At 38.5% G+C, this 11,096-nt stretch overlaps 1 protein-coding gene across 6 annotated transcripts; it reads right to left on the bottom strand.

Moving 5' to 3' along the window:
- Positions 1-2,341: 2,341 nt before the first annotated feature.
- LOC147461469 (mitochondrial import inner membrane translocase subunit TIM10-like) lies at positions 2,342-5,905 on the bottom strand. 6 transcript variants are annotated; one of them, XM_086509028.1, is made up of 8 exons: positions 5,750-5,905; positions 5,630-5,667; positions 4,392-4,444; positions 4,264-4,302; positions 3,412-3,481; positions 3,125-3,210; positions 2,990-3,024; positions 2,342-2,818 (listed from the first exon to the last, which is right to left on the bottom strand). In XM_086509028.1, exons 1-6 carry the CDS (start codon positions 5,763-5,765, stop codon positions 3,130-3,132), a joined length of 297 nt encoding a protein of 98 aa, XP_086365154.1. In that variant the 5' UTR covers positions 5,766-5,905; the 3' UTR covers positions 2,342-2,818; positions 2,990-3,024; positions 3,125-3,129. The 6 variants fall into 6 exon arrangements, with proteins under 6 accessions (XP_086365154.1, XP_086365153.1, XP_086365152.1 ...); XM_086509027.1 differs by having other exon boundaries at positions 2,982-3,024; positions 5,750-5,904; XM_086509026.1 differs by having other exon boundaries at positions 2,342-3,024.
- Between the last annotated feature and the right edge of the window lie 5,191 nt (positions 5,906-11,096).

Genomic DNA, 11,096 nt, shown 5'->3' with positions numbered 1-11,096 from the left:
TTTAAGCAAGTATAGGATTCCCACCTACATCCACATAAACAAGATAAGAGATTCTGTTAGCCTTGGGTATGTTTTACAGGTGTTAAAGAACCTATCAGCTGTTATCCATGTCACACTTAAAAAATATTAGATTAGCTATTGTCCTTTACACATCATAGAATCCCAAAGAGGCAATAACAAAAATATTTAGTTTGATCATAAAAATTGTGATGAAGTTAAACACATCATAGAATCCCAAAAGAGGCAATGACTTTCTCAAAAGGGTTCCAAAAGTAGTTTAATTTTTAAACATTCATTTTCAAGTGAATTTTTGTTAATATCAAAATGCCATCACCCCTTTTGATGGGAATGGCAATCGATGTCGTATAGTTTTTTCTTTTTTCGTTGTTTTTGTTTTTAGTCCAGAATGTGACCACTTTTCGAAGATTTTATCGAATCAATAAGTGAAAATCATCATTAAAGTTACCAAAGCACTCTTATTTAATAGACAGAATTGGCATGTTCCCTCTCCGCACTTTAAGACTATTAAGTAAGGCTCGTAAAATAGCCTTTTTATAAGGGAAATATTGTAAAAAAGAGGTATGTTTGCACCACATTAAAAAAAAGAAAAAATCAAAGATTCTGTAGGGAGATGCTCTCTTTCAATTTCATCTCTCTCTCTCTCTCTCTCTCTCTCTCTCTCTCTCTCTCTCTCTCTCTCTCTGGGCAGGCACTGTACTCGGCATCATGAGGCTACCTCTGCAAACCCTATGTGAACCCCACGCACTAGTGTCGATGCCGTTGCTCGCTCGAAACCATATTAGAACCATCGTGCCAATCAACAATCAACATGCTTTGCTCCCAATCCCTCAAAGTGGCATCTACATCAAACAAGGAAAGTCTTTCCTTGGAATAATTAGTCACATCAAGGTGGGGAGAATAGTAATAGTACATTAGTCATCCAAGAAACAATCCATCCAACTATCCTTAATGCCAAGTATAGGTATAGATGCTTTTTCAAGTACAGCATAAGGTCAGCTACAACAAGAAAATAAGTCCATTTCTATACTAATGGGATACTAGTAAGGTATTATGAACCAAGTTATTGTAAAGCCATAGAGGAGTGAATCCTTCTAAGGATCCAGCACAAAAAAAGGATCATCTCCCAAATAGACTTTTAGTATTACAAAGGGTGTAAAAGTTCAAAATGGAATTTATGAGTAAATCATTTTATAATATCCAAAGCCAATAATTTCATGGTTTCAACAATTATAGCACCATAAGAAACATCTTTACCATATTCTTAGTATCAACTAGATAAGGACAGATTCAAAAAGGAATAGCCTTTCTGAGAGGAAGACCATTCTTCCCAAATTATGAACCAGCTAGTGCATTTAAGCAACCAAAGTGGTGTTTTTTTATATTAAAAAATCCAAATTCAAGCCCTTCAATGAAGAAACCAATAGGATGAGATCGAGATGCTCTTAGATTCTCTTATTGCCTATCAGTATTCTATTTCAAAACAAGCATAATCTGATGAGTAATCAAACAATAGAGTAATAACTAGGTTGAAATCCTAAAGGGCCTCAGTTCAGTAAGGTCCCGCTAACAACCATCTAACCTCTCTTTTTGCAATATCTCAATTTTGAATGGGGTGCATCGACTAGCGAAGTAGGCTTGAAGTAATGGGTGTATGCTACACTATGGGAAGATTTGGCTATTATATTTTGCAAGTGAGGAGCTTCTATTAAAGTGCCATCTCTGGGTTTTAACACATTTGCAAATTTGCAAGGTGGTTTATGGTTTGTAGGGCAAGAGGGTATAGCACTAGTGGCAATCCATTTGAGAATCCTAGTTCCCAGGTTTAAGGATATCGACAAGGTGCGCAGTGTTTGAAGTATTAATAATTAGTGAGGGAAATTTTTAAGGGCAATTAGAGCCTCAACACCTGAAAGCATTTTTTGAGTTCTCTTATTTGTTTGCATACTTGCTCAGATGTTAGAAAGCATAACGGGTTTTATGACCTTCATGAACACAATCAATTTGCACTATGGATGGCTGATGTTGTGCTTTAGTAGCAACAATCCCAAATGTTATCTAATGGTTTTCTTCAAGAAAGGCAGCTACAAGATATCAACGTATCCAAAAATGTGCTCGAGATTGATTAAAGAGCGTCTTTCCTCCTAGATTATTCTACAAAGTGTCTAATTTATAGTCCAATGCATGTTTGTATAAGTTGCACCTTTTCCTTTCTTTTGTTTTTTTTTTTTTTTTTTTTTTTTGGGGGGGGGGGGGGAGGGGGGGGAGATTGATTTTTGGTGACACGCAAACTATCCCAAGAGACCTAAAAACCATTACACGATTGTTGAAGGCAAGACTTGTTACTCGAAAGATGGGATTCACAACAAGGGAGTGATCCATGTTGTCCAGATAAACTTCAATTCAAACTACATCAATTTGACATTGGACATTAGGGCATGCTTTGCAAGCAATCCGCTAAAATCCAAGAGCAAGAAGATACTACAATGTTCATCTTTGAAGTTAAAAATCCTCTCCGCAAAAGAATTCTCTCAAAAAACTAAGATTGTGTCCCTTCTTGACCACATTTATCTATTGTTGATGAATATGGATAATTCCCCAAAAAAGCAGTAAGCCTTGAGGTAGGACGTCAAATGTGAACTGTTTAATCTTCAAGCTGAGAGCAGGAGACATACATCATCTGTCACCATCCAAAAGGTACTCGATGCGTACTATGATAAAACCAGAATAAGCCACGCGCTCCGAAAAATCACATTGGAGGGCGACCGGAGCTCAGCAATTGACCAATCATAGCTGTCACCTGTTCCAACATAATAATGTCAAAATACATCATCCAATCATAGCAATTGACCAATCATAGCTGTCAACTGTTCCAACATAATAATGTCAAAATACACCATCCAAATAATTACTGAGAATGACATGCATGAACAAGATGGAACACAAACAGATGTCGGACAAACCGTGCGACCTTACGGCAACACCCTCTAGCTGGGGAGCGCGCACCTGTAAGACCAATTCCCGTTGACATTATGGCCCGACATAACAAGGCGACACCATTAACAAATCTAGTAGTTCATGTGAAACGAGAGGTAGTTGAGCTTACCGAATTCAAAAAGAGACGCAAATGCACGTTATAGGTATCACATGCGATAACAAAGGAACACAAACACAAAAACACTCCTGTTCGACCTGATATCCATTGCGTAAATGGACACAGAAAACAACCAACAAGATCAAGAGAACAAAGACACATTGCATGAAGTGCTCACCCACTTCCTAGCAATGCACTCGACCAAACTCACTCATAGAAAATTAAAATAGGTGGGTGGTTGTATGGATGAACTCTTTCACTTGTGAGCTGGACCTTAAACTGAATGCGAGAACAAAAACCTGCCAATACTTGTGAACGCATCTATCTACACAGCTGTTTTCTCCCAGATTTAATTCCGAATCCTTGAACCTAAAAGCAACAAACACAACAACAACAACAGCATAAGATCGTCGATTGAATTGCAAACAGGCACGTTTTAGACTAACTTGCACATTTCCGAATTTTCTGATGCACGTAACATTTTAAGCATGTGCTTGCAAAAATTCAAACAACCAACAAGAAGTTTCTTTTAAACACAAAACAATTAAAGTGACGCTAAACACGACAAGAAAGTTCAGAAAACCTATTCATATGCCATGACTCACCAGAAATGGGGGCAGTTGTCACACCCTCTCCAAACCCCCCTCGCCCCCTCTCTGTGTTAATTCTTAGTTGCACTCATGAAGACTGTCATCAAATGCATCAAAAGCATCAAGATGCACACAAGGATTAAAGAGGAACTCTCCAAAGATGAAAATCAAAGCACACATTTCTCTGTGGGTTTTTTTCATTGTAGGCTGCTGTCATTGCTGATTACTAGTACACTACTTCGAATGCCCAAATCACATAGCAAGAAGCTACCTACTTCATTCCAATCTCCGTGTCAAAGCTATTGCAAGTGTTTGAGACAACAGTGAACTCTCAAGACGTTTTTCCACAAAAATACTTATTTCATTCTAATCTCTATGCCAAAGCTATTGCAAGTGTTTGAGACAACTCTCTGACATTTTTCCACAATGTGAAGCTACTACACACAATGCTACATAGAAGGCGATAAAAGCTAGGCTCACGCACTCGAGCATTTCAACAGCCTAGGACAAGGTAGCAACAAACACAATTCTCTGCGAGCAATAAAAGGTCGAATGACGTACTTCTTCTCGATGCATTTATCGAAGCAAGATTGTGTCAACCTGAAACCAATAACCAAAAGCAAATGATCAAATCCACTCTACCTCAGAAGTTAGACAAAAATGTACATATATTAAAACAAGAAGAGTACTTGTTAAAAAGCTCGACTCTATATTCCATCTCTTGTTGTGCCATTCCAACCATCTATCAAGCGAGAAAAAATCAATCCCTCTACCCGTTTTTTGAGAAAAAAGAAGGCAGACCTTGAAGGAATATACCTTCATAACGTCAGAAAAACCTGAATTTACGAATTAGAGGAGAGGCTAAAGCACTCACAAAAACATAAAAAGCAAGGCGCGCAAGAAACAGGATGAAGAAGAAAAACTAAAGCACCTAATTCGATTCTAAACAGAAAATGGAAAACATTATTTATTGTCAAAAGCCCAAAGAATGAATTCTTAAACCCTAAAGTTCGGTAAGACTAAAATGAGAAACAACTACAAACCGACCTAGAACCAGTGTCAAGCGCATTTGGTCACCTCTAAACAAAACAAAACACGATGCGCTCAAAAAATTTCGAAACAAGGAGACGAAACTAAATTTCTCAGGCTCAAAAAAGAAGGGCTAATTTCAAAATTCAAAGCTAGCCATATAGTGTGTGAAGTGCAATAGACCATGTATATAGGATGTATCCACCCTACCATATTATGTTTTCTTTAACCTCTAGAAACATGTGTGGTTCATACTGTGTTTTGTTTGGCATTCTTGGAACGAAACGAAACACCTCGAAACAACAAACCGCCTAAACATATGAAACGTTTCTTGTTACGCTGCCTAGAGCGAGCAAAACATAACCAAAACTTGAAGGAAAATATGTTTGCAAAGATATAAACTCCTTGGGTGTCTCAGCCAAGGATTCTGACATTCTCTTGCAAATGACCATATAGCACCTTTTGGTGACCCTTTGCCAATTAAATAGCGAACAAAAGGCGTATCATGATGCATAGTTGCAAAATACAAGAGCACGTTTTCTTGGTGATACAAAGGAACACTAACAAGCATATCCACAGTTGATATATTAATCCCTGATAAAAGCCAAGACATAATCTTCAAGACCGATCATCAAATTTATGCAGTGTTTATGAGTATTCATGATGCTTTCATGCAGACATAATGAAGGTGTAAGCATCTCTCTCTCTCTCTCTCTCTCTCTCTCTCTCTCTCTCTCTCTCTCTCTCTCTCTCTCTCTCTCTCTCTCTCTCTCTCTGTGTGTGTGTGTGTGTCTGTGTGCGCGCGCGCGCCCCCCCAGTGTAGGCATGCACAGGAAACATACAACATCCATACACAATAATCATACGAAATAGAGGGGGTACAAGCCTCGGAACTCACCTCTTCCACATCCTTTGGGGTTGCTGTTTGTCCAAACCCTGCCATGAAATGGAGCCTGCCGATTAGGAAAAACAGGGAACGAAGGGGAGTTTTGGAGCGCCCGGGGCGGGGATTGCTTACCCTGCTTGGTCGACATCTCTGACAGACGTTAAACCCTTGAAATACCCCGAACTCCAAAGTTGCGCCTAAGGTCCTTTTGGCGTGCTTTGCCTATGAGAGAGAGAGAGAGAGAGAGAGAACCTCACTTCTTGACAAGCTCTCTAGCAAGCATAAAGGGATCAAAAAATGCTTCAAATTGGGGTCGTGGCTAGTTGTGCCTTTCATCTTCAGAAGGCAAAGCCAATTGGGCCTTTAGTATCATCACGTGGGTTCTCCAAAACCTCTTGCATATGAAACATTCGGGCACCTCAATGTCCATAGCTGCAACAAACTAGGGTCTTGGGATAATACAATAGTGTACAACACAAATTCAACAATGGGGCTCCTGTGAAGGATGGGCTATAAACAGCTTGGAGTTAGGAGCAACAAGGTGATTCAGGTGCAAAACACAATCAAGACTCGATAAAAAATATTCAAACCCTACCAAGTTTGATTGTCAAAAGAGCACAATGTCAAAATTTGTTTCAAAATGGAGGCAGCTAAATCGGTAGCCTAGCCTCAATTGTTGAGCTTGTTCAAATTCAAGTCTAACAATTGCACAATTAATTGCAAAATAATAACTAAATGCTAGGATATTTGTCTAGTGGTTGACCTAGTAGATGCTTCAACAATCATGAGTGCATTCAAACTTACCATGGCCAATGAAACATGCCCATGATGCTAGTTGAATGGGCTATGGCTAGACAAGGAAAGATCAATAAAAGAGACTAGTTAATGGCAAAAACAACTAAATAGTATATCACACATGTGGAAGGACAAGCTACAAAGATGCTTATTGTATTGTAATGCAGATGAGAGAAAGACAACGTTAAGATGTAGCCATCAACTTGAACTAAAAGCGATGACAAGAGACAAGCAGGTGGTGCCTTCAGAATTCAAAGTCTTATTTGAGCACATGAAAGCAAGAGATCACATGTAATGGAAATGACCTATGAACTTTGAAAATAGCGGAATTAAGAGAATTAAAGTGAGCATTTTTGTGAGATCACTTTGAGAACAAAGAGGGTGAACTTAATTGATGATAGCAACATAAACATAGTACTTAATTAACTTGGCATGAACAATACTTTTGCAAGAGAGAGAGTTTTAGAGAACATGACAATAGTTGAGGACCGGATTTACTTGGAGCCGGTCCCCCCTCCAAAATGCGTTTGTATTATAGATTCTCCCATCAAGAGAGACTTGGTACAATACAATCTTTGTGTTCCTTGTGACCTTGGTGATGCTATGAAGATGGAAAGCTTCATGCATCACGAGCATAACATGAAATTTGCAAAAAGCATTAACTATCCCAAACCTCAATCCCAAGGCCTCAAACATCTTCGAAGGTGGAGAGAGCTAGCGGGGAATGAGGGTAGGAAGGAGGAAGAAGAATCATTCATATGAGAAAGAAATACTTCCTCACTTATCATCACTCTTCTTGCTTAGCATATCATAATAGAATAGTAATGAAGATGAAGAAAATGGCAAATTTAAGCATTGAAGCATGGCTCTTGGTTGGATTTGCATTCCATAGCCAAGAGTGTTGGTGTAGGCTCTCTACTTCTCAACAAGCTTGGAGAAGGAGATGGAGCTCTTGCACTTTTCACTCCACACAATGAGAGAGAGAGTGTATGTTTGTGTGGGAGAGTATCTCCCCTCTCTTGCTTGGTCCACCTCTCTCTCTCTCTCTCTCTCTCTCTCTCTCTTTTGTATTATTTAATTATATCATTTGGACATGTGTCCTCTTTTTCCTCTTTGAGAGAAAGAACTTAATTATTTATTTTTATGCATCTAAATTCTCTTTGGACCCCTTTAAAGCCTATCCAATAGGATTCAAATACATCATGAGGATCCAAATGGGAAATATATTAACATGTGTCTTTTATGCTTCTTAAGTCATTTGGTTTGGATTGAACACTTCAAGCACTTAGTCAATTAAGCATGAAAACCGTTTATGCCTCTTGAAAGTTTATCTTTGAATTGAACACTTCAAGAACCTTAGTCATTTAAGCATGAGAATCGCCTCAATCATGGGCAAAGTTCCCACAAACACTTTAAGCACTTCAGCTAGCAAGCCGACTACCCAAGCACCTCATGCTTGGGTAGGATTCCCACCTCAAGGTCATCCCTAGCTTGCCTAAGGTCAAAGGACCTTTTAACACTAATTTTTGGAGGTTTTTAATGAAGCTAATCCTAAGGTCTTTTAAGCTCCATTAGATGCACGTTGCTCGTTGATAGACTACCTCTTTTTGGACCCCTATTGAGATGTAACAATCTCTCCTTTTGGTCCCTTACTGAGGTAAATCTAGAAGCACTTATTGCACATTGCTCTTTGGTAGACCATCTCCTTTTGGACCCCTATTAAAATGCAACCATTTCTCCTTTTGGTCCCCTGTTGAGATAGGTCTAGAAGCACATTTCTATATCCTAACTCTTGTTCCCCTTTTACCTTTCCATATTAAATGATCAGTTTAATATGAGAAAATCATTTGGTAAAGTTAGATAATACATTTTATGACATTACCTCTCCCTCTTGAAATCATAGTCATCCTCGACTATGAGGTAGAGAAGGTAAAGCCTAGTCATTATCCATGTTTCTTAGTGGGTAGAGGATCCCTTTTTACCCTACGACATCATTCCAAAATGGATGACTAATCCATTTGTTGCTTGGGAGACTTAATTGCCACAAGCATGTCTGCTCTTTAGTCTATATCATACTTCCAAAGTAGAGTGACAAGTTCTACTTGGCGTTTGGGAGATGTCGTCACCACAAACATGATCATAAGCATGCATACTTCTTAAATTTTGTGCACAATAGAAGAAAGAGAATGAGTCTTATAGGACAAAAACATTGTTTATTTAAAACGCATTTTCATTTACTTACTCTAGTGTAGCATTGTAAGGATTGACAAGGTTCATATTATCCTTAAGCTAGGTTCCTTGCATCCCTCTAGCATCTTTAAAAGGATATTTCTTAAACTTAACAAGAGATTATTGGATAACGCTACCATTTCTTAGTACCTTGTCTTCGTGTCGAAGAATCGATTCGGGTTGCAACACCTCTTCTTGATCTTCGATCTTTGGCGGGTCCTCCATTATTGGTTCTTTTGGTGGCTCTCCTTTGTAAGGCTTGAGTAGGCTCACATGGTTAGCATTGTGAATGAGCCAATGGTTGGGCAACTTTAACTAATAAGCCATCTCATTGATTGGCTTAAGAATTTTAAAAGAAAGGACCACAATATCTTTTTGCTAGTTTAGCATAATACTCTTGGTGACTCCTAGGATTCTTGCCCATAGTATGCCTTAGATGAGCCTTGAGAAGCTTTAGCAAGACCCAATCATTTTCCTTAAAGGCTAAGGCTCTTCTGTGCTTATTAGCAGCAACCCTTTTTGCCTTTTCTATGAGATGGATATAACCTTTTAAATATTTGGAAAAGATTCTTGTAAGTCTCGGCTATATTTATCAGCAAACGAAGATCTTCCCATGTACTTTAAGTAGTAGGGGACTTTTGGATATTCCCTCTTCAACCCCGAAAGGTGCTTTTCCCATAGAAGTATGAACAATGTCATTGTACGCATACTCTATAAGAGGTAGGTACTTCTGTCATTGAGAACGTTGATCTACTTCCATGACATAGGCTTTCAATAGATTCAAGAATCATTAGATTAATTATTTCACTTTGGTCATCCCTTTGTGGATGATAGGACGAAAGAGAAATCTAATCTACCTCCTAGATTTTCAAAGAGATCCTTCTAGAAATTACTTGTCATTCTAGGATCTTGTCTGACACTAAGGATGTTGGCAAGCCATGATACTTGAAAATTTGAGATCTAAAGAGGGTTGCCGTTAGATGTGCCTTAATAGTCTTTTTGACGGGCATAGAGTGTGTTTTCTTGCTAAGCTTGTTGACTGAAACAATCCAAGTTGCTTCCCTCGATCAAATTTCAATTTTTGGTTTACCACGCATTTTGAAACATACTCTTGAATATGTACTTTTCATGGTAGACCAAAAGAAATACATTTCTACTCCTTGAAGAGTAGATTATGGAATCCCTCTTTGCCCCGCATAAGGAGAAGCATGGGATTCATACATGATTTTCTTATTGTATGGGTGAGCAACACATAGCCTATTGCCATTTGGAAGATAACCATCCTTCAACGTGAATGGTTCTTTTTTTCCTTCCCTAATGCAAGGCTGTAATAACTTAAAGTCTTGGTCAATAGCATATTCATCTATCATAAAAGATAGATTATTGTGAGTTGCTATAGACACCACATTTTACCCTTGGCCATTGTGAAAGTGCATCCACCACTTGATTGTGCTTGCCAACAACGTGAGCAATATGAAATTTAAATTGCGAAAGAAAATTTTTCCACCTCATTTGTTTGTCGAAAAGCTTGGTTTGCATCATGAAGTTCTTGAGGCTTTGTAATCCATTCGTAGGATGAATGGAGTCCCTAATAAATAGTGCTTTGATGTGTCTAGGGCATGTAGAACAACTAAAAGCTCTTTCTCATAAATGCCCAAGACCCGTTCATCCATATTGAGCCTTCGGCTCTCATATGCTATGGCATGCCTTTCTTGAAGCAAAACTGCTCCAAGGCAATCACCACAAGCATCACATTGAACCTCAAAAGGCTTTGAGAGATCCTGAAGCATAAGGACTGGTTGAGAGGTAAGCTTCTGTATGAGCTTGTCAAAATCATTTTGTTCTTTAGCCGTCCATGAAAACTTAACATTCTTCTTTGTTTAAGTCATGCAATGGTCCTGCTATTTGAAAGTATTTTTCTATGAAGCGTCTATAGTATGCTTCTTAGCTCATGTAGATTCCTTGGATTAGGCCATGCTTTTATTACCTCCAACTTTGATGGATTCATACAGATACCATCTTGAGAGATAATGTGACCTGAATATTGAATCTCTTGTAGAAAAAATCACTTTTCTTCTGATTAATGAAAAGCTTATTCTCTCTCACAACTTGAAATATTACCTGGAGGTGTCACTTGTACTCCTCAAGAGAATTTGAGTGGCCTGAATATTTTTGTCCATCGTGAGTTAGAGCATTTGTCAGGCCAAAACTTGTAACTTATCAAATAGATCTTCTACCCGCGGCACGGGAAATCTTTTTTTTATAGTGATCATATTTAGTGCTCTATAGTCGACACACATGTGATATGTGCCATCTTTCTTTTGCACTAAAAGTACTGGTGAATAGAATGGAGAGGAGCTATGCCTCACCATCCCTTTTTCCACCAATTCATGCACTTGCCTTATAATCTCCTCTTGTTGAGCTTGTGAAACTCAATAAGGAAGTTTATTAGGCG

Source organism: Adiantum capillus-veneris, chromosome 3, assembly GCF_014529385.1.
Source record: "Adiantum capillus-veneris isolate H3 chromosome 3, ASM1452938v2, whole genome shotgun sequence".
In the NCBI taxonomy this organism is placed as follows: Eukaryota; Viridiplantae; Streptophyta; class Polypodiopsida; order Polypodiales; family Pteridaceae; genus Adiantum; species Adiantum capillus-veneris.
This window is presented reverse-complemented; position numbering and strand designations above follow the sequence as displayed.

What these genes read in the sequence shown, in the direction of transcription:
- LOC147461469 (XM_086509026.1), bottom strand. An exon ending in CCCCAAAGGATGTGGAAGAG is followed by an intron (nt 4,445 to 5,629) that starts GTGAGTTCCGAG and finishes CTCGCTTGATAG; the next exon opens with ATGGTTGGAATGGCACAACA. An exon ending in AGAGTCGAGCTTTTTAACAA is followed by an intron (nt 4,303 to 4,391) that starts GTACTCTTCTTG and finishes TATTGGTTTCAG; the next exon opens with GTTGACACAATCTTGCTTCG.